Source organism: Trichosurus vulpecula, chromosome 7 (genome assembly GCF_011100635.1).
Source record: "Trichosurus vulpecula isolate mTriVul1 chromosome 7, mTriVul1.pri, whole genome shotgun sequence".
NCBI classification, from domain to species: Eukaryota; Metazoa; Chordata; class Mammalia; order Diprotodontia; family Phalangeridae; genus Trichosurus; species Trichosurus vulpecula.
In genome coordinates, this window is record NC_050579.1 from 242,386,699 (window position 1) to 242,411,755 (window position 25,057).

The 25,057-nt window shown below is 34.4% G+C and overlaps 1 protein-coding gene across 2 annotated transcripts in view; it reads right to left on the minus strand.

Moving 5' to 3' along the window:
* UBR2 (ubiquitin protein ligase E3 component n-recognin 2) overlaps positions 1-25,057 on the minus strand; it is a 145,914-nt gene that overhangs the window by 115,370 nt on the left and 5,487 nt on the right. For both annotated transcript variants that reach the window (XM_036769122.1, XM_036769123.1), the window contains exon 2: positions 16,650-16,909. In XM_036769122.1, coding sequence (XP_036625017.1) covers positions 16,650-16,909 — 260 coding nt within the window. The remainder of the gene's footprint in view (positions 1-16,649; positions 16,910-25,057) is intronic.

The window sequence follows — 25,057 nt, forward strand, 5'->3', positions numbered from 1 at the left end:
GAGTTTTATTTATTTTGCTTTCTTTCTCTCTTTTAATTGGGAGAGGAGTTGAGAGGATGTCAAGAGGGTTGGCAACAGAGATGCCCCCCCCCCAAAAAAGGACCAATGAAACATTTTTTTAAATGCACAGAAAAGAAAGTTCAGAAAGAAGCAAAAACAACTGGGATAGTTTTTAAAAATAATGGAATTTATTATGTACCTTTTTTTTTTAATAAAGCAAGCAGTTAGAATGGATATTCACAGTTCTGCAGAGAATACTCTTTTTATGTTTTGCTATGTATGGAAATACTCTTTTTTGTTAAGTTTTTAAAGTAAAAAACAAATTTTTAAAAGGATGAAACAAACAACAAAAAGAAAACAACAGGTTTGACACCTACCATGCACTTTGGAAAGGTACATAGCATACAATGTAGGGAATGGACAGGTAGTATATACCATGAGTGTTGGAGGAAAAAAGATCATGAAGAATAGGAGCCCCTCCAAAATTACCTTCTAATATCACAAACATAGATGACTCTGAGGAAGAAAATAAGGAAGAAAAGGGGAAGCTAACTAAAGAGCAAGTATATATCGAGTCCTTCAACTAACTAAAAATTTTTAAATACAAGTAAACAAAGACAAGTAACTGAGGATGAATACAAAAATGCAACATGGCTGGGTAAGAATAAAGTTAGTAAGGGGGCAGCTAGGTGATGCAGTGAGTAGAGAACTGGCCCTGGAGTCAGGAGGACCTGAGTTCAAATGTGGCCTCAGACACTTGACACACGTAATAGCTGTGTGACCTTGGGCAAGTCACTTAACCCCAATTGCCCTGCCTTCCCCCCTCCAAAAAAAAAAAAAGGGAATAAAGTCAGTAAGACTAAAAGTCAGACTGATGTAATATTTGTGATAAATGATAATTCTGACAAAAACTTTTAAGTTATATGGGGGCAAGATAAAGATCAAGGAAAGGCAAGAACCAAATGATAACATAACATGGAGAGAAGGCAGAAATGCTTAACTCTTATTCTTCCTTTTGTTTTCTCTACCAATGAGAACACACTAGATTATAAAAATAGTTCAGAAACCCAAGATAAGTGAAAAGAGAATAATTTAATTACATTCTAATCACTAAGCCTTTATTAGGTCTCACCAAATGCATAATAAAGGAAAGGGATACTGATATAGATAATAACTTTTTCCTAAATTTTAGCTGATAGAAATTAGTTGCCATGGTGAGGCTACCAAAAGGGCTTAGAAATCACCTCAGCCAACAAATATTTGATCTTCTTGCCAAGCTGAGAGATATGTCAACTAACTACAACAGCAGTTTAAAATATAAATCCATTTTAGAAATCTTACAGAGAAGGATAGTAGAAGATAATGATTTATTACCTCATAAAACAATAAGAAGCAATGGAGAAGAAAATAAATTTAAAGAAAGCTTGGTGAGAGATCCATAAGTCATCCTACAGGCATTTAAGAATGAAACTGGAAGGATGACGGACACAAAAAAAGAGAAAGATCTGTAAAGATTTTTATAACAAACTCTTCATCATCAAGTGAAGCTACCATATTTGGACTCAAAGTCCCAGATTAGCTACAAAAAAGTAGAAATGGCATGGAAGAAAACAAAAAGGAAAAAGAATTTGGGCCAGACCAAGTATGCACAGAGGAGATATATGCTGTCAAGAGACAATTTTGAGGGCACTGAATGATTAATTCTCAAGATAGATTACAAAAAGAGAGAACACTGATGTTACAGAACAAATGAAACCTTATTAACCCTACCCAAAAAATGACCAAGAAAGAATCAGTACCAACAAAATCACCAAAAACCACCTTTATAGTCTATAAAACATTTATGAGAATAATACAGTCTCTCTCTCTCACACACACACACACACACACACACACCCCGTCTTTGATGGTGGTATAAAAAGGGAACAAGAAGGATTTTGCAAATACTATTCTACAAAAGATCACATCTTTATAGTTATAAAACTGACAGTAAACAAAACAAATTTTTCTAGTGTACTTAATGACCCCAAAAAGCATTTAATTTAGTAGGGCAAAAAGCAGAAAGTCAGCCTCTCCTTCAACAAAATATCTCCCATGCCTATAATAAAATCATATAGAATTGCTTGAATGATATGCAACAGCCATATAGATATGCAACAGTTACAATATGTAACTTACTCTGATGATCCTCTGATTATTAAATAAGGCATAAAACAGGGTGAGATATTCCCTGAAGGTGCTTGCCACTGTCATTGAATATGTTCACCGCAGAGTCCAAATGGAAGAGCATTCCCTATAGATGAAGAAGTCCTTCAGATATGCCTGTTTGTAGAGGACAGTGTGCTGATTGCATAAAGTTCTAGAGCACTGTCACAGAGCCATTGACACAAGTTACAATGATTGGAAAGTTCAAGGCACGTTCAGGAACAGAGCAGTCCATACTGACTGAAATGTAAAATATGTAGTAGTGAACTATAAGAGATAAGGCTCAAAAAGTTGGGTGTAGACAAAAAGTGCGACCTTCAGTGCCAGGTAAGGCGTTTGAACTTTACTCGGTAGATAACAGGGAGTCTCTAAATGTTTCTGAGCAAAAGATTTGAGTAAAAAGATCTTTCTGGGTAAAAGATCTATGAATAAAGAAGATTAGCCTGGCAGCAGTATGACAAACTAGATGGAAGAATATGAAGGTACTGCAAAAATCCATTAGAGTAGTAAAGATGGGCATCTACACATGTGGTGGCTATATAAATAGAGATGAAGTACAGGATGTGAGACATATTGAAAAGATAAAATCAGCAGGACTTAAAACATGAATAGTTAAGAAAGGGAAGGAAGGGAAAAGAGTCAAAGGTAAAAACAAGGTTTGAAATATGAAATACCAGGTAAATAATGATGTCAAAAAGGAGAAGATTTAGGGAGAAAGTTTGGGGCATTTTTAGTTTGAGGAGACAGTAATACATTCAGGTAGATCCACATATGATTAGAAATAGGAAAAGCTGAAAAGAAAGGTCAGGGCTAGAGATTGGGATTTGGGAATAATTTATATAGAGGTGATAGGTAAAGTCATGAGGGCAAATGTGATTGCTTCAAGAAAGAATATAAGAGAGAAGAGAGTTAAGGGTAGAACACTGAAGGTCACCTTATCGAATTCAAAGGATTTAAAAGATGAAGAGCTAGGAAAGGATACAGGGAAAGAAGACTTAGAGAAGTAGAGAAACAAACAGGAAGTGCAGTATCTCTGAAGCCAAAGAAAGAAAGAATGATGAGAATGTAATGGGTGGTCCACAGCACCAAATGCTGCAAAGAGGTCAAGAAGAATGAGGACAGAAATATAGGTGACTTCTGAAAAAAGTTTCAACACAGTAGAGGGAAACAGAACTCAGACTGGTGAGGGGTAAGGAGAGAAAGTACACAAGTACAGACATTGAGTATCGACTCCTACTTTTTCAAGAATTTTGGCAATAAAAGGAGAAAAATAATAGCTGAATGAAAAGATAGGATCAAAAAAGGATTTTTTTCTAATTATTGTGAAGACCTGAGCACATTTGGAAGACAGAAGTCAATAGAAAGGGGGAAATGGAAGATGCATGAAAGAGAGGGGGGATATTTGCTAAAGCAAAGTCATGGAAGAGAAATGAAGGGGTTCAAAGACACTGGCATTTAGCAAGGAGTAAGTATGTTACTTCTTCCTGTAACCTGAGTGAAGAACAGAAGAGATGATCCTTAGAAGTAGTTGTGAGGATTGAAGATTGCTGAGATAAATAAGAGAATTAAGGAACTCTACAAGTAAAGTGAAAAAAATTTTTATTAAGTGTCTATTATGTGTCAGTCAGCATGCTAAGTATTAGAGATAAAGAAAAAAGCAAAAAAAAAAAAAAGTACATTCCCTCAAGGAACTCACAATCTACTAAGTAATCTGAGGAGAACCGGGATACAGCTGGAAAATTCTGGAAAAGTTTCTGGAGAGTGGAATAGTGACTTGATAAGAAAAGCAGAAGCACTAAATAACAAACAACTTGTGTGCTCAATGAGAACTCTACTCAGTTCTAGGGCCTACATTTTGGAAGGAAGTTAACAAATTGGAGTAGATTCAGAGTAGAGTGACCAGTTTAGTGAAGAGATTCAAAACTGTGAAATACGATGACTGATTAAAGGTACTAGAGATGTTTAACCTGGAAGGGTGAAGCCTAAGGGAGAAGACGATAGCTGCTTTCAAAAATATGAAGGTCTCTCAGGTGGAAAAGGGGTGATACTTGTTCTGCTTGAAAAAGTATGCTGAATTTAGAGACACAAGACCTGAGTTAAAAATCCCAGCTCTATTACTTACTATTTATGTGATTAGGCAAGTCCCTCAACCTTTCTGGGCCTTAGTTTCATCTGTAAAATAAGGGGTTTGAAACCACATAGGCTCTAATGTCCCTTCCAGCTCTAAATCTATGATCCTAAAATTAGAATGGACTGCTCAGACAAAATAATGAGTTCCCACTTACTGGAGGTCTTCATATAGAGGCTGAATGATAACTAGTCAGAAATGTAGCATTTCTGATGAAATACTGATTATGCTAGATAACCTCCTCAGTTCCTTACAACTCATTTCGCCACCTCTACCAAAGTCTGCCTTTCCCCAGAAGACAGATCTCTTCAGAACACCTACCTCCACAAGAAATATCTGCTGCCCTAAATTCTCAAACTAGAATCTACCTCATACCTAGGCCACATGATCCACTGGTTCATAACCATTTAAACTATGGGAAATCATACTTTAAAAAACAAACGAACCTATTGTCAATGCATTTGAGAACTATTACCAGATTGATAAAAGTCCCAAAATATCAATTTTAGGAAACCAGTCTAAGGCTGAAAAGAGGCTTTTATACACACATATAAGCAATATGACAAAGTAGAAACAGTAATGGACCTGGTATCAAGCAACTTGGGCTCAAATCTCACCTTGGGTATTTATTGGCTCATGGAAAAGTCACTCAATCTCCAACAACCTCTTTTTCTTAACTGGTAAGATGAGGAAAATATTTGCACTACCTACCTTGCAGGATTGTTAGACAAAATGATTCCAAAAACTTTAAAACACTATGTAAATGAGTTGTTTTAACACCCAAAGCCTTTAAGACCCTGTTGCTGGTAAATGACTTACACTATGGAACATTACAGGCTAGATGACAGTATATAGTTAAATGGATTAAGAACTAGTTGGATGGCTGAACTCAAAGAGTAGTCATTACTGGTTTATCAACTTAGAAGGAGGTCTTCAGTGGAATGTTCCAGGAACCTGTGCCTGGTCTTATCTTATTTAACATTTTGATCAATGACTTGGATCAAAAATGTCAAACACGTATCCCATGGGCCTGCAACACTCCCACAAAATAAATAAAAATGCAATAAAACAAAGTGAGCATTACATCTTAAAACTAAATCTGTACGTGGCCCACAGAGATCCTTATCTATGTATTAGTGCTACCTATTTCTATTTCAATTTGACACCACTGGCTTAGTTAAAGGTATATTGAAATCTGTAGATGACACAAAGCTAGAAGAGATTAACATTAGATGAGGAACCCATCAGTACTTCTAGAGGCTAAAATGTGGATAAAATCTTATAAAATTAAATTTAATGACTATAAATGTAGTCTCACACTTGAGTTCAAGATTCACTTCACAAGTTCACAATTAGAAAAGTGTGGCCACATATGGTAGTTCACACAAAAAGGATTTTGGGGTTTTACTGCACCATAAGTTCAAGGAGTCAAATGTGTTATGACAGTCAAAAAAGCTCATGGAATCTTGGGCTACATCAGGAAAGGCAGAGCATCCAGGAACAGGCAGGCTAAAGTCCTGCTGTACTCTGCCCTGGTCAGATCATATTTGGAGTATTATGTTTAGTTTTGAAAGCCACATTTTAAGGACACTGATAAGCTGGAAAGCTCCCAAAGGAGGGTGACCAGGATGATAAAGGGTCTTGAGGTCATGAAATATGAGAATTTACCAAATAAAACATGAATATTTAGCCTGGAAAAGAGGAGATTTGGGGAAAGGAGAGATATGACAGCTATGTTCAAGTTTCTGAAGGGTTGTCAAATGTGGCTCCCACCTTGATTTACAGGAAAAATTTCCTAATAATTAGAGCTATCCAAAAGTTGAACAAGCTATCTTGGGTGAAAAATGGGTTCCCCCTCATTAGAGATATATAAGCAAAAGTTGGATGACCATTTGTCCAGTAGGTAGTGGAACAGATTCTTTTTTAGGGGCAAGATGGATTATATTACTGCCTCTGAAGTCTCTTCTAACTCTGAGATTCTTTATTCTGACTCCCTCTGGCTCCCACTTAACAATATACTATTATGCATGCTGAACACATGAGGTAGCGAATGGAAAGAGCACTGGACTAGTGGTTGGGAAAACTGGGTTCTGATTTTGACTTTGTCACTAATTGTATAACCACAGATAATTCATTTCTCTGAGGCTGTTCCCTCAACTACAAATGAAGAAACTTGGACCAAATGATCTCTAAGGTCCTCTCTGGCTCTAATATTCTACGATCCACCAGCTTCCTCTTATTTCCTAGTCCTATAAACACATATGCCCCTGGTTTTCTTGAAGCTCTCTCACTTTCATATCATTTTATGAAATGTACATGATTATTTAATGGCAAGAAAGTACAGGAGGCTCTCCCCTACTGGCTAGCCCCAGCAACAGCAAAATCTCTGCATATTCCAGACATATTGTGGTTTAATGGAAAAAGTTCTAGATCTGATTTAAATCCCAGTTCTGCTTTTTCTTCCTATGGTATCTTATAATGTCATTTAACCTTTTGGACCTGAGTTTTCCCATCTGTAAAATGAGGGGTTATTCTAAAGTACCCTCCAGTTTTAAATAGGGGTCTATACTGTACTTGCGGAAGACTTGAGAAAAGCTCCCAATAAAGGTCCAAATTGCTTGTGTTAACAATAGATTAGCCAGGTTAACTGAAAAATTAAACTAAAATAAATTTTGAAAGAAAATAGACCAGCAACTTAATACATATGCACAGCAACTGAATCAGAGAACAATTAAGGTTAATTTCTTCGATAAATAGATGCATCTTGTGGGCAGAGTCAATATTCCAAATTATGAAATGGGGAACCTCTACAGTTTTCTGCACAGAATCACCAGCAGCAACATCCTAGAACATAGTCTATCCACCACCACTGCAATACAAGTCTACTTGGCTGAATGTTTGTGGAAGAAGAGACAATAGCAACTTTAAAGAAGATGAAGGAGTGGGAGATTTCACAGGAACCTGGTTCCTCAGGATCCTCCTAAAATACAACAGAAATGTTGAAAAAAGTTTCTAGACAATCTCACTCAAAAAATAAACCCACAAAAAACACAACAGAGAACTTAGAAAAAATAAAAAGTCATTATGGAGTAAAATAACTATCAGGAAAAGAACCAGAAGGAACTGTACTAAAATAAAATCAGATGTAAGATCAAGAATGAAGAAAGCAGAACCAAAAGAGAAATATATACTGTGATTACCACCATGTAACAAAAGATCACAATAACAGCAACAAATTATTGCTATATGCGGAGTAAAGGTCATAAAGGATCTGGAAAATAGTAACAATATGTATATCATGATATCAAAGTCAATATGTACATCTTTTAAAGATGAAGTTAATGATTAACAAGTAATGGAAGTTACAGATACATGTATAATCATTCATATTTTTGTCTGTTTCAGCTTGCATGCTCCTTTTTCCTATTTTCCTTTATTATGCCCTTATTCATAATTTAATGTCTATATATGTCAATGGAAGCAAAAAGTTCAACTGTTAATATTAAAAGAGTAGCAGCATTAGAAATAATGCAAGAAATCCTGAAGTATACAATTAAGCAGATAAAAGACAAAGAAGGATTGAAATCAGCAACAAATTCATGAGGAGAAATAAAATAATGGATGTTGCTAAAAGATCTGGTAGTAAGTAATGATGATATAACTCAGTACAAGGGAGAATAATACAGAGATTTTGACAGCTATCAATGAAGGCAAACAAAAGCAGAAGTAATACAGTAGAAGACAGAATGGCATAAAATGCTGCTAAAATAGAAAAACAAGCCCTCGAAATAATTTAACTAGAAAGATGAGGAAGGTCTGATGCAAGTGAAGATCTTAAAGAATAGAATAAAAAAAGGAAGCCTCAGAATTATTGGTGGTCACATAAAATAACAAAGGGAAAAAATCTGATCATTCTATTTCAAGAAATCATCCCCCCAAATTTCCCAGAATTCTTTAAACAAGAGACATTCTGAAAATAGAAAGAATTCACAGAACCCAAGGAGAAACTCAAAATTCAACTCACCCAGGCACATCACCGTCAAACTTCAAAACTACAATGACAAAGAAAAAAATCTTTCAAGCTGTCAGAAGGAAGAAAGAGATTACTTATCATAAAAAGATCTCACATGATTTTTCTATAAAAAGCAAGAATAAAGTAGGCAGAACATGCCAGAAATAAAAATTTTAAAACATGGCCCTCAAAGAATGAGTTTTCCAGCAAATTCTGCATGTTTTAAAAAAAAGATAAACATTTAAAAATCACTGACTTTAAAGAACTCATAGAGAAGAAAAACAAATTTCAAAAGAATCTTTGGTGGTGGTAGGGTGGGTGCAGAGACAGTTTCAGGGTTAAGGTCCTATGCTTGACAAATGGGATGGGGCTGAGTTTTAGAGAGAGGGACAATGGGAATATGGTGTAGTAAAAAGAGCACTTGATTTGGAAAAGATCTAGGTTGGAATCCCAGCTCTGCTACTTACCACTGCTTTGACATTGAGCAAGTAATTTCACCTCTTTGAGATTCCAGCTACTTCTTTTGCAGATGAGTTTAATCATCTCCAAAAGGAAAGGGTTAGATTAGATGACCCCTAAGGTATCATCTATCTTTAAGGTCTATTAACAAGATATTTACAGAGTTAATAGCTTAAAATATAGGACTTGTGTTTAGTATTCTTTTGCTAAATGTAAATTTTTTTGATCTGGACCCATGACTTCATCAGCAGGGAGCAGTCCTGGTGAAGAAACTCCCTGGGCCAACAATGTCATCTGCAACCTGTGGTCTTGAAATGTAGCCTAGGGCAATGAGAGATTAAGGGACTTGGCCAAGGTCATACAGCTAGTATGTGTCAGAAATAAGATTTGATTCAGGTCTTTCTGACTCCAAGGCCATTTCTCTATTCATTATATACTACACTGACTCTTTAATTTTGATTTAGAAACAGCAAAGTAAAATAAGAAAGTTGCTATTTCCTTCTGATAAAATGAATAGCAACAAAGATAGACTATATAAAATTTACCAGCTGGATATAACTTCCCCAATAAAAGTATTATAGAATGTATTTTAAAATAGAATTCAATAATATATCTCCACAGAAAGCATTCAGTTTCCAAAAGAGATAGTTTCCTAAGAGAGAGGCTGACTAGATAATTTCAAAGGCCTATACTATCTCTAAATCTTATTAACTAACTCCTATGAAGATTTCAAATTGAAAGTGCCACAAAAAAATGTATTATGCTATGTCTAGGTGAAAAAAAAAACAACAAATCTAGAGTTGCATTGATGATAGCTGATGATGTTGAATTCAAAACAGAAAGCACTGAGAGATAAGTAAGGAAAGCATATCATGCTTAAAGGCACCACTGAAAATGAGCATAAAATTGGCAAAAATGATAAAAGATGGAAATAGTCAATATTGGAGATCTATGGGAGAACATGCACACTAATACACTTGCTGAAGCAATGAAGTGGTTCAACCATTCTGGAAAGTAATTTGGAATTATGGTTTGTTTTTTCTAACCAACTGAATGAAATGCACACACTTATTAACTCAGGGACCCCACTGTTAAGAGAGGTCAAAGAAATAAAAGTCCCAAGTATATCAAAATATTCATAGCACACTTGATGTGGAGGATTAGTAAAGAAGTAGAAACAAAGTAGGTTCCCATTGACTGGGGAATGGCCAAACAAATTATCATACGTGAATAAAATGGAATATTACTGTACCTTAAGAAATGAACATGAAGAATTCAGAAAAAGATGGGAAGACTTGTATGAACTTAAGCAGAATAAAGGAGAACCAGGAAAACAATATGCACAATAACAACACCAAAAAAGAAACTAAGTATTTTAAAATTATAATGACCAAGCTTGGCACTAGTTAAGAGTTGAGAAAATACACCTCCCTCCTTCACTGTAGAGATGGAAGACAATGAGTGTGGAATACTGCATATACTGTCGTATTTGTCTGATGTGTTGGTTTGATGAATTGCTTTATTTTCTTTCTTTTTTAATCTTTGTTATAATGGGTAGTTTCATAGGGTAAGGGAGAATGGATATATTTAGAAATTAATATGATAAAAACAAAAAGCATCAATCAAAAATAAAATTTCATAAAGAAAATGAGTCTATCATTTTGAATACATATGCGTTAAAAATACAGCAGTTACATTTGTTCACATTTTTACAAGAAATAAATTGAAAACTACTGCAGCATATTCTACTACCCTTCTATCAAGAACATGTATTAGAAATGATGTATAACATTATAGACTTGAACAAATCATTGAATAATCTGAAGTTAAAGTAGAAAGTATACATGGAACATTCACAAAAACTGATTCTATTCCTAGTCATGAAAAAATCCTAGGCAAATTTAAGAGGGCAGAACTTTAAAATACTACATTTATGGACCATAATTCAACAAGCATAGAATTAAACAGAAATGATATACAAATCCACAAGGACATTCAAAAGTGATTTATTAGACTATGCCTGTATTAAAGAAACTAATTATAAAAATGTCAAAAGGTTACTTTAATCAAAACAACAAATACTACATATCAAAAGGCCAGATATACAGAACACTGCAAGGAAAGGCATGGAGAACACTAAATGTGCTGGGGAGAAGAGAAAAGTCCAGTTTGGCTACATCTGAGAGTGCATATGAGAAAAGCCTGGAAATATACAATACACCAAAGATATTCCACCCCTCCAATAGACTATGAATTCTTTCAGGAGAGGGACTGCTATTTTTTTTCATTTTTGTATCTCCCTAATGCTAAGCATAGTATCCTGTATATAGCAGAACTTGTTAACTTTAACCTAAAAAAGTTTTTATGGAATGCAATTTGAGTACTATGAGTAGCATAGTAAATTGAAAGAGCTGAATGACTATAGTAAGAGAAAGAGAAAACAAATGGAGGTTGAGTCTGCATTATAGAAAATTAGAACATGAACAAGATAATACCCCCAAAGGAAAGATGAAAAAGAGAGATTATCAACATCAGAATATAAATTAATAAAATGGCAAACAAAAAATTAATTGATAAAACAAAAAGCTGGCTTTTTAAAAAGTTCAATGAATTTAATGTATAGCTAGAAAAGTCTATTTTATAAAAGGATTACAAAATGCTCAAAATTTGAAACAAGAGTGAAAGCAATTAAAGCACTTATCAGAAATTTATGTTAATAAAAATTTTAACTTAAAAATGGTTTATCTTAAAGATACAAAATACCACACTGAAAAAAACAGCAAATAGATAACCTAAAGAGAATGATTTCAGAAGAAGAAATCAGGCCTTTAAAGAACTACCTGAAAAAAAAATAGTATCAGGACCAAGACTTGACACGTGAATTTCTCCAACCTTCAAAGAACAAATAATCCCTAAACATAATGTCAACAGGTGTTCTAGTTCTTTCTGTGTTGCTAATTATGGTTTTAACCTTCAAACTTAACACAAATAAGCTACAAAAAAATTACAGACTAGTATCATTAATGATAAAGGTACAAAAATATTGAACTAAATGTTAGTAAGAAGAATCCAGTCACGCATAAAAAAAATTTAGTACAACCAAGATAGTATGTACCAGAAATGTATGAATGGTTCAACACAAGAAAAATAATGAATATGATAAAAGTTCTAATTATATGATTACAATGATAGATGTAATAGAACAGGCTTTTGATAAAATATATCCTTCATTTGTGTTTTTTTGCAAAACACAAAAATATAGAAAAAGACTATATTTTTCTAATTAAATTAAAAATATATATAATTGAAACCAAGAGCTAGCATTCATGGAATGGTTGGTTTCATACTAATACCCTTAAAGAACTTTATGCTCCAGAACCAGGAGAACATTGTACACAACCAAAAACACATTGCTTCTGTGATGACTAACTTTGATAACTCGGCTCTTCTCAACAATGCAAGGTACTAAGACAGCTCCAAAAGACTCATGATGGAAAAGGCTATCCACATCCAGAGAAAGAATTACAGAATCTGAATGCAGATTGAAGCAAACTATTTGCTCTCTCTTTTTCTTTTTTCTTTTATTCTTGGTTTTGTTACATCTTTCCCATGGTTCATTTCATTGGTTATAATTCTTCTTTATAACTTGATTATTGGGAAAATAAGTTTATTGTAGAACCCATGTTAGATTACATGTCATCTTGGAGGTGTGGGGGAAGAAGAGGAAGGGGAAGAAAATTTGTAACTCAAAAATTTGTGGAACTAAGTGTTGTAAACTAAAACAAATTAATTAATAAAAAAAAATAATATGAAAAAAAGAACTTAATGCTCCAGCCAAAGTATCCTACTAGTCATATTGAAAATTCAATGCTTCTTTGCCAAATTACCATTCATTAAATCATTTATTATGACTAGAATGCACTCCCTCCTCTTTTCCATCTTTTGGAAACTATGTCTTCAATGTTCAAATATGAAGCTTCCTCTATGAAGCCTTCCTAGACACTCCCAAGCTGTTACAGTTCTCTTCCTCATTAACTTTCCTTATCCTGTCATTATCTATGCTCATGCTTCATTGTCTCTAAACAGAAGGTTAAGCTCCTTAAGGATGGGGACTATTTAATTTTTGTCCTTGGAATTAGATGATTAAAAAATATTTGTTGAATTTTAATTGAAAGGTGAAACATTAGAGGCATTCACACCAACAACAGGTGAAAAGCTTTTAACACATCTATTTAACAATTTTAAAATTTTAGCTATAGCAAAAAAAGTTATGAAAAAGTAATGAAGGGATTGGGGCAATGAAAAGGTAAAAAAATCCCTATTTCCAGATTACATGGACTTTCTCATTACATAAGGAGCTAAACAAGTTAATTAATAATGAATAATGTCAGCAATTCAACAAAGTCTGAGATAAATCCACAAAAACTATCTACATTTTTTACATATCACTAACAAAAATCAGAAAAAGATAATACAAGGAGAAATGTTACTTACAATAATAACCAAATAATTGAATATTTGGTCACTGAATTAACAAGACACAAGGCCTAAATAAACACAAATTCTGAATGATCTTGGCAAGATATAAAGTAAGAAATTAATAATGAAGGGATATCCTTCTGCCCATGGCTAGGTTGAGCCAATATGCTAAAACATTAATACTTCCCAAACTAACTTCGTGATTCAATCAATCAAGATACCAACGAGCAGCTGTCTAGAATCAGAAAAGACATTAAAATTTTTATGAAAAAACAAACAGGCAAGAATATCAAGGGAAATTGTAGGAAAAAAAAATATTAAGAGCAATCTCCCCTGCCACTAGAGCTATGTTTCAGTTTAATCATTCTGGAAAACAATTCAGAATCATACAAGAAAAGCCACTAAACTTAACTGTTCGTTCTCTTTGACCTAGCAATCCCACTACTGGCTATACATCCTAAGAAGCTGCAAAACAGAAAGCCTGCCACATATACCAGAAGCAATTTTTTATTGCAGCAATTTTTATGACAGGAAAAAAAAGTATGCGCCTATCAACTGGGGATAAGTGAACAAATAGTGGTATATTAATATTAAGGAAAATGATTATGCTATAAGAAACAACGAATATGAGGAATGCAAAAAAGCATAGGAAGACTTTATGAACCAATATAGAAACAGAACAACATACAAGGGGAACTGTGTTTCAGTGGAAAGATTTGGAGACAGAAGACCTTGGTTCAAGTCCTAGCCCTGCTACTTAATATGTTTGTCACTTTGGGGCAAGTCAGTTGACTTTTCTGGGTTCAATTTACAAAATGAGGGCGTTGAACTAGATGACCTCTAAAGTACCTTATAGATCTAAATTTATGATCCTATGATAATTATAATATAAACAAAGGCTAAAAAGAAGCCAAACTCTGAATAGTTGGGATGACTAACCTCATCTCAAAGAACAGAAATACCTTAATCCTCTCAGGAAAGAGGTGCAGGATATTACATATACTGTCAGTTATGGACACTATGTCAGTTTTTCCTTTGTTACAAAGATGGTTGAAGGTGAGGGAGAGGGTACGTTAGGAAACAGACTGTGGTGTAAAAACATAAGACATCAATAAAACTTATTTTTATAGAAGAAAAACAGACCAGAATATCAGAAGGAATTCTGGAGTAAAACATTTATATAGGGTGTTTTACCCTGCTATTATTTCAAAATACATTATAAAACAGTAGTAGTCAAAATGACAAAATCATGGATAAATAATAGGAAAATATATCAATGGAACATAATAAAAAACAGAAAAGGAACCAAACATGTGTAGAAGTCAGTGCTTAATAAACATAAAATTACAAAACATTGGGGAAAAGAATCATTGAATAAGGATTCAATAAAATTGCTGAGAAAACTGCATAGCAGTTTATCAAAAAACAACTTCAGATTCATACTTCATAACATATACTATGATAAATTCCAATTGAATCAGTAGTGAAATATAAAAAGCCAAACCATAAATAAGAAAAAAGAATATTAAATTTTTCAATTTTAGAGGAACAAACAGAAGAAATTACAAGAGACAAAAGAGGTGGATCTGATAAACTTAAAGTAGTACTTTAAACATGACAAAAGCCTCGGATTCAAAATAAAAAGAACAGATTGGGGAGGAAAATCTTTGCATAAAATGTTTCTAATAATTTACAACAGTCAAACCGATTCCCCAATGTATAAATGGTTAAAGTGTTCACAGTAGTAAACACAAGCTATTAAAAATCACTTGAAAGATTGTTCACACTTTCTATTGCAAAGGGAGATACAAAGCAAAAACCCCCAAACTCTAAAGTACTACATCATATCAATTAAAATAACTTAGGATGATAAATTTAATGCTGGTAGAGTTATGGAGAAACAATTATACTATTACTTAGTTGGTGAGTTGTATAAATTGGTACAATCTTTTTAGAGAAAAATCTGGCAACATATGGTGAGAGTCACAAAATAATCCTCAATGATCCTATCTTTTGGGATATCCTAAGGATGCATATAAAAATATTTAGAGCTGCCTAAAGGGAAAAAAAAAAATATCAAAATCCACATGGCCCACTAGTTGGGAGTAACTGAATAAATTGCTGCACATTAATGTTATCTGATATTATTACACAATAAAAATGACAAATGCAAAGAACACACAGAAACATTGTGATACATGAAATAATCCAAAGTGAAAAAAAGTAGACTGGAACAGACACAATGAGGACTACACAAATATAAAAAATTTTTAAGGCAAATAGAAGAGATAAAAGAGAAATATATTGTTACTGTTAGTATTTTGTTTAAGTTTATAGTTTTATCAAAATATAAATAGTTTTCAGTGTAAGGTTTTAGTCTGGATTGTATTCCATATTTTATTTGTTCATAATTATTGAGATTGTTAGTAAGTTTATAATGAAAAGTTATTTTTAAAAAGACAGTGGGCAACAGCAAAAAACTTGAGCAGCCACTATGCAAGGTTGAATCAGATAAAGCAAAAGAAATGGTTTTCTACTTCTAAACTCCAAAGAACAGTTTAATGGCAGCAGTCATGGATTAACTGAAGAATAGTAATAAATAGGCCAGCAGGCCAGGGAACAAAACAGAAACAGAGTAACCCATTTTAAACAAAGCTTTTCATTCTGTTCTAACAGGTAGGAGTATCAAACACTCAAAGAAACAGCTATTATTATGATGCAAATCTCATCACTTCAAAAGTGAACATTTCATATTTGTTTAATGTATTTTTTCTTACAGTAGGCAAAAATTGCTTCTAGGCATTTTAACCCTTTACATATGGGCTGCAGACTACTGTTCCAGGCTGATATTACAATTCTCCTTCATGCACTCTACGTTATAATCAAACTGACTTACTTGCTGTTCTATAAACAAGACATTCCTTCTCCCACCTCCATGCCTTTGCACAAGCTGACCCACGGGACAAGAATGCATTCCCTTTTAACCACTGCCTTTTTGAATCCTGAGTTTCCCTAATAGCTCAGGCTCAGGTGCTACTGCCTCCTCCGGGAAGCCATTCTTGCTGCCTTCCATTACTGCTGCTCATTCCCTCCTCAAATTTTCTTGTACTTGATCATGTGTAAATGTTGTATCCAGCCCCCACCAAAAAAAAAAAAGAAAAAAAAAAAGAACATATATTCCATAAGGGCAGAGAATTTGTTCTTGTGTCTCTGTAGTCCCAACATGCACATGATGGGCACTTAATAAGTGCTCGTTACAGGAACGTTCCAATTATTTTCTTAAAATAAGATATGGGTAAATAGAAATAAATATATTAAAGTTTTCAAGCAAAAATATATTAATACTTTAGGAGGAAGATGTATTACCTGCAAGAGTATGTAGGCTCTCCTACTTTAAAAACACGGCCACAAAGATGGGAAGGTTTGTTTGCTTGTTCAAGTTTTGGAAATCCAAATGCAGGATCTTCACCACAAAGATACCATTCCATGGGTCCCAACAAAACATGTTGTGCGAGCATATCTTCTCTCTGTGGAGCAGGGTTGGGACCCCTACAATATATTTTGGGTACATAGTGGGCTAGATGCTGGTATACTTCTCTAGTCAGGTCACTTGTTTGTAGCCATTTCTTTAAAAAAAAAAAAAGTCAAGTCAGAATACCTTACCAGTTAAAAAAAAAGAAAAAGAAACTAATGAATTATTTTTTGTATAAATTAAGTGCTGCTGATTGGCCCTTTTTAAGATAAATTTCAAATTTTCATTTAAAATTCTGCTTTGCTTTGATGGATCCATGATTTTATGATCAGAGTAGACATTCCCTCAGTGATAACAGAATAAAATCCCATTTATTCTGGGTAATTCCAGTCTTTGTCTTCTTTATAAATCCTCCACAAAACCACTGTTAAATGCTAATTCTACTATAGAACAGTTTTATTTTTAATGAAGTGAAAATAAGCTTACTAAAATTGCAAAGGAAAGTCAGTTCTTAAAGTCACTATTTCCTCCTTTCAATTTTTCATGTCCTTCTATTTGCTGGAAAAGTGACACTGGAGATGGAATGAGAAGACTCAGCTTGTGATTCTAGCCCAGTCCCTTCACTGCTCTGAGCATCAATTTCCTCATCTGCGTAATGAGAATAATAATACCTGAACTACCCAACCCACAGGACCATTTTGAGGAAAGTATTCTTTAAATTTGTAACACATTACTCTAAAGGTAATTTATTCTATTATTTTTCCTCAGTCCTATTTTGTATGCTCCATCTCTCCAATTCTATCATTCATCCCCAACATTCAAGGAACTTGACTTTCTCCCACCTCCATGTTGTATCTTGGATGGAAACCAAATCAATGCTGGCATTTCAGATGTGACAATAGGCTGCTAATCTGCTCTCTGGTGCTAAAATTGAGCTAACACAACCAACAATTCATAACTAGCTAGTATTTATGCACAGAAAACAATTCTGAAACATTTCAGAATGAGTTAGTTTGCTATCAAAACTATTGGTTACATGACGCCACAGTAATGTTCACCTGGCACAAACATAGCAGTATTTACTTTTTTTTTTTTTTGAGAGGGGAAGGCAGGTAATTGGGGTGTCTGAGGTCAAATTTGAACTCGGGTCCTCCTGACTCCAGCGCCTCCTAGCTGCCCTAACTTGAGACTATCTCTAAACGTATAAAAAGTAGAATATCTAGTTTTAAAAACTAAACTGTTAATAGCTTGATATCACTCCCATGTGCCATTTCCCTACACTCTATTATGATACTATTAACGTGCTCTGTCCAAGGTCAATGCTAATATTACATACAGACTACAGAGCCGTATTTCTTCTTCCAATTCTCCAAAAATTTGTACAACTGAGGATAAATTCCTACAAAATATTTTATCACCTGCAAACATTGAAGATTTCTCACTGAAATAAGAGTCAAAATTAGTTAATGGTTCCTAATTCTGAGCTATATAATCAAAATCAAACAAGAAATTATAGGCACTAGGAATATTTCTAAGTGAAAGTTCTCAATTCCAGGGGTAGCTAGGTGGCACAGTGAATAGAGCACCAGCCCTGGAGTCAGGAGGACCCGAGTTCAAATCCAGCCTCGGACACTTGACACAATTACTAGCTCTGTGACCTTGGGCAAGTCACTTAACCCCAATTGCCCTGCCTCTCCCCCTCCAAAAAAAAAAAAGTTTTCAATTCCAAAGATCTTAAAAAAAAATTTTTTCTTCCTAGTCAATTTCACATTTTAAGTGAAACTCAAGAACTCTAAGAATTTAAGAATTCTTTTTTTTTCTCGAGGGAAAAAGACAAAGTTTATTAAGGCTTCACCATATTGGGTTGTCTTAAGGAATCCCACCCTTTGTGATGCCTGTTTTCACAAGTGGGCCAGATTTAATCTAAACTGTGCTAGATTGAATCTGAGCCCCTTCATGGAAGCAAGATGGAGATTATGTACACAAAGAGTGTGGGAGGGATCGAGGGGTGGTCTGGGGTGACTAGAGGAGGGTTTTAAGGAGGGTCTTGAGGAGGAGTCTAAGGAGGAGGCTTGATGGGACCTGGATGAGGTCGGACTCCAGGAACCAAGAGAACGGATTTAAGGCTGGGAAGTAGCTGAAGGCATGGATATTGATAGTATCAAGCAAGTAGCTGGACAATAAAGGGCAAGGTTAGGTAGAGATTTGGGCCTAATGATAATGTAAGGTTATAGCCTCAGGCCAAGGCCAGATCAAGTGGGAAGATTCAAGGAGAGTTCAAGGGGGTTCCCAGAGACTGTACCCTCATCATTCCCCCCTCAAACAAATAGGACCCAATGGAATTTAAGAATTCTTAAGGAGTTTGGTTTTGGTTTTTTTTTTTTTGATGGATCAGGACCCATATCATCAGGGTAAGTAAGAGCTCGAGCAAGTAACTGTTCTATAACTGTTCTACAACTTGTATTCCTAGAAAGTTGTTTGGGTTTGTTACCAATAAAATGGCTAATCATAACCCCAGAAGACTGATGATGAAGCATGCTACACACCTTCTGACAATGAGGTGATGGACTTCAGATGCAGCATGAAATATACATTTTTGGACATGACCAATGTGAGAATTTGTTTTACTCACCTATGCATATGTTACAAGAGTTTGGCATTTTTTTTTTATTGTTTGGTTTTTTTGTTTTTTTAACTGATGTGGAAAGAGGTAGAACGGAGAAAAAAATGAATGTTTTTTAATTTTAAAATAACAAATTTCTTTAATTATAAAATTGCTGAGACACTGAGATGTCAAGTAACTTGAAAATTATGCAGCCAGTATATTGTAGAAGTAGGACTTAGATCCAGGTTGATGGACTGCCTCTCGTTAACATATCATAAAAATGGAATGCAAGTTAACTCAAGGGACTTAACCATGAAGACAGGTTGAGTTAATGCTTTTATCTCCTAAATGAAAATCTTTCCCAAACACCACTAATTTTGTTGTGTTTGTTTTGTACAAGAGATATCCTTTCAACCTATAGTGTTTCTCTAGAGATCTCAAGGATCCAGTCTATCCTTTGGGGAACAAGGCCTAAGTAAAAAAAAAAAATCTATACCTTAAGTTCAGAGATGAAAATAGGAACAAATAAAGAGAGTAGCCAATAGTGTCAGGTCACGTGAACAGTCACCACCCAACAAACAAACAAAATATGTACTCTATTAGGTAATTATTTTTACTAGAACTAGCAAACTAGAACTAATTTGTTCAAGAACAAATTTCAGGTTTCACAGCAAATAAAAGTAGAGCAAAAGTTCTTCCAAAAAAGAAAACAATCAGATGTTTTCAACACACCATTGGCAAAACATAACATGCATAGAAAAGAATAAATATCATCAAGGATTAAGATTGAAAAAATAATCTCTATGCAATCCTAATAAGCTGTCAAATCTCTTGATTTCTTCTTTGGAGCAACACAATTACATGATCTGTATGAAAAACAGAAATGAATGACTTGTTTTTCCTTCATTTTATGGTCTCAAATCTTGTAAAAAGAAGCCCCTTTTTCAGTTATTTTAATATCAGGGAGATAAGTGATGAGGTTATCTAAAAGTACTAATGTAGCTTACTGGTACTATCAACTAGTGCTGTCAAACTTAGTTTTTGATCATTGAAACAAATTCTAAACCAAATAACAATTCAGGTTAAGTAAATGTTTCAGTTGATGCAATACAAATTACATAATACAAATCAAGGTTACAAACTTACATAGAGTAACCCTTCTCAATATCCAGTCTTATTATGTAACATTTCACTATAATACTAAGGTTTTTAAAAGTGGCTGGTTAAAGTCTCTTGTTTCCAATAAAGATGTATTCCCATTTTTAATTTTTTTAAAAATGTGTTTAGTATTTCGTTTTCCCCCAGTTACATGTAAAAACAATTTTTAACAGTTGTTTTTGAAAATTTGAGTTCCAAATTCTCTCCCTGCCTCCCCAACCCCACTCACTGAGAAGGCAAGCAATTCGAAATAGGTCATACATGTATAGTTATGCAAAACATTTCTATAATGGTCATGTTGTGAAAGAAAACACAGACCAAACCAAAACAAAAAAACCTCAAGAAAAATAAAGAAAGCGAATAAAGCATACTTCAATCTGTATACAGATTGTATCAGTTCTTTCTCTGGGGATAGATAGCATTTTTCATTCTAAGTCTTTCAGAGTTGTCTTGGATCACTGTATTGCTGAGAATACCTAAGTCATTCACAGCTGATCATCTTATAATATTGCTGTTACTTGTACACATCAACTCATTGTAAGTCTTTCCAGGTTTTTCTGAGGGCATTCTGCTCATCCTTTCTTATAGTACAATATGCTCCCACTTTTAAAAAAATATTTTTTTTTGTTATACTTTAAGTTCCAAACTGTCTCCCTCCCTCCCTCTCTACAACTCACTAAAGAAGCCTATCATTTGACATATTTATAAATATATGCAAAACCATACTATGCGTGCTTCTCTTTATCAGTTCTTTCTCTGGAGGCGGATAGCATCTTCCTTCATAGGTCCTCTGCACTTGATCTAAGTATTTGTAGTATTCAAAACAACTTGATTGTTCATAACTGTTCTTTTAACAATGTTGCTCTTAACCGTATACGACATTTCTCTCGGTTCTGCTCATTTCACTTTTCATTATTTCCTACAAGTCTTTCCATATTTTGTAAAATTAACCAGCTCATCATTTCTTACAGCACAGCAGTGTTCCATTCCAATCATACATCACAACTTGTTCAGCTATTCCCCAGCTACTGGGCATCCCCTCAAATTCCAGTTCTTTGCCATCACTAAGAGAGTTGCTACGAATATTTTAGAATATATAGGGTTTTTTCCTTTTTTTTTTGATCACTTTAGGAAACAGATCCAATAGTGGTATTGCTGGGTCAAAGGATATACAGTTTTATAACCCGTTGGGCATACGAATGCTCTCCCAAATGGTTGGATCAGTTCACAGTTCCACCAATAGTTCGCTATTGTCCCAATTTTTCCATACACCCTCCAACATTTGTTATCTTCCCCATCTACCATTTTAGCCAACCTGATAGATGTGAAATGGTTCTTCAAAGTTGTTATAATTTGCATCTCTCTAATCAGTAATAATTTTGAACATTTTTTCTTATGACTATATATAGTTTTGATTTCTTCATTGAGAAACTGCCTGTTCATATACTTTCACCATTTATCAATTGGGGAATGACTCATTTTTATAAATTTGACAAAATTCTCTATACATTTGAGATATGAGACCTTTATCTGAGAAAATGTCTATAAAATTTCAACCCCCAGTTTTCTGCTTTCTTTCTAATCTTAGCTGCATTGGTTTTATTTGTACAAAACCTTTTTAATTTAATGTAATCAAAATTATCCATTTCACATCTCACAATGCTCTCTATGTCTTGTTTATTCATAAATTCCCCTTATCCCTAAGTCTAATAGGTAATATTTTCAATATTCTTCTAGTTTCTTATGCTATGTCCCTTTATATCTAGGTCATCTATCCATTTTTACCTTATCTTGGTAAATGGTGTGATATACTGATGTATACCCAATTTCTGCCAGAGTGCTTTCCAGTTTTCCCAACAATTTTTTTTTTATCAAATAGTATATTCTTATCCCAAAACCTTAAATCTTTACATTTATCAAACAAGGTTATTGTAATCATTGACTACTGCATATTGTATGTCTACTCTGTTCCACTGATCCACCTTTCTATTTCTTAGAACCAGATCTGATAATTACTGTCTTATAGTTTAAGATCTGGTACTGCTAAACCTCCTTCCTTTAGTTTTTCCCCCTTTAATTCCTTTGATATTCTTGACCTACTGTTCTTCCAAAAAGAATTTTATTATTATTTTTCTAGCTCAATAAAATAATATTTTGGTAGTTTAATTGGGATGGCATTGACTAAGTAGACTAGCTTTGGTAAAATTGTCATTTTTATTATATTGGTTCTGCCCGCCCATGAATAATTACTACTTCTCCAGTTACTTAAATCTGACTTTATGTGTATAAAAAGTGTTTTATAATTATGTTCATGTAGTTCCTGGGTTTGTCTTAACAGGTATACTCCCAGCATATTCCTACTTAAAAAAAAATAACGTATGAAAATCAGAAATTCTAAAACTAGATGTAGCTGTTTACATCATGACAGGAATCACTACTGGAAATCTCAACTCTCCTACTAATCCAATCCTTTCATTTTACAGATGAGAAAACTGAGGCCCACGGAGGAAAAATGACTTGCTCAAGGTCAAAGAGCCAAGATCTGAATTACAGTGTACTTGTATTCCAAATCTGGCCTTCTCTCCACTGTACCCTACTGCTTTCTTCATTACAGCCCTGTAAGGTAGGTGGTGTGAGTATTAGCCCCCTTCTACAGATAAGAAACAAAGGTCTAGAGGTTAAGTGACTGACTTGTCTACAATTCACTATTAATAAGTGTCAGAGACAGGACTTGAACACAAGTTGCTGATTCTAAGACCAGAGCTGCTTCTGCTATAGGAATGTACATCAAATTTTTCTATGAATAAACTATAAAATCACCTGTAAAATCAACTATAAATCATTACATTCTAAGGAATTCTACAAATTAATTCCAAACATGCAAGTTTACTTTTAACTAAAGCATATCCTTAATTAAAAGCAACAATTAGAAACTGGAAACACTTAATTGTGACATTATACTCAAACTTAGTAGTACAAGAAATGTAGACAAAAAGAATAAGTCTGGGACAACCATACCTCCTATAAAAACAATTCTGTCAAGGAAAAAAAGACTAGAAATAGGAGTAGGAAGAAAAGGACATTTTTATAATTACATAAATATGCAGCAAAATAAAGAGTAATCTTAGAAATCAAAATTTAGAAGCTACACTAATCAACAGAAAGCAAGGACACATCAAGCCAACAAGCTTGATTTATTAAGTGCTTACAATGTGCCAGGAACGGTGCTAAATACTGAGAATACAAATACAAGCAGAAAGACAGTCTCAATCCTCAAGGAGCTTATATTCTAATTGGGGAAGACAACACATAAATGGAAGCTGAAAAGTAAGTGGGGGGCGGGGGAAGATCCAGGAGACAGCATGGTAGTCAGTAGAGTCATAAGTGGAACCTAGAGAAGAACGAAAACATTTAGAGAAAGCTAGATAGAGCAGTATACAGTAAAAAGTGCAGGACTTGGAGTCAGGAAGACTTGAATTTGAATCCCACCTCAGACACGACTAGTTGTTTGACCCTGAGCAAGTCGCTTAACCTCTATATATCTCAGTTTCCTCATCTGTAAAATGGAAATAACAGCACCAACCTTAAAGCGCTGCTGTGGGGAATCCAGTGAGTAACATATTTAAAGAGCTTTGCAAACTGCAAACTTTAAAGCACTATACAAAAGCTAGCTAGTTATTTTTGTTATTGTTATTAAATGGTTAGTCTGGGCTCATTTCTTATAGTGAATGTTCTGGGAGGAAATAGTCAATCAGAGGAAGACCACAGGGTCAGCATGTTCTTCCAGTATGAGAAATCCAGGGGTGGAACGAACTTCCTGTATGAGGAGCCTTCTATAACATGGCAGAGAAAGTCCAGAGTCAGGAATACAGTCAAGTTCCAAGTCCAAAGCCCTTTGGGCTTGTATCCCAGGACACTGGCTTCTCTGGGTTTTCCTGAAGGACTGGTTGCAACATCCAGCCTGTAATCCTGAGCTGGAAGTGACAGATGGGATCCCTGATAGGCAGAAGATCATCCCTAGTCATACAGTGTTAAGTACACCTTAGGAAAAGCAGTATGTTTCCAGTCATTTGATCTAGTTACAGACTAAGGATAAGAAATGAGAAGATGAGACAAGTATTCATTAGCTACAATTTCCAATGATAATGTGATTCCAACCAGTCACCAGCTAAAATAAGATGCTAAAGGAAAGCTACTCCTTTATAACAAATTACTTGCTTGTCTTTCTTCAAATGTCACTATTTAATTGAAATTTAATTTTAAGCTCTATTTAGCCCTATAAAAGCACTAACATGAAAGCTATTATTAATAAAATCTCATTAATTCATCTGAATTTGAGGGGAAAATCAGTCTGACTTGGAGAATACTGTGAAAAGAATGCCACTTCATTACTATCCAGCACATTCAGTGACCCCTAGTTCCTGAAGGCCTTAACAATGGAGGGCAATCCCTGACGTGTTCCCTACAATTCAATACAACAAACATTTATTAAATACCCACCCAGAGCAGGGAATTGTGCTGGACACTGGTGATACAGAC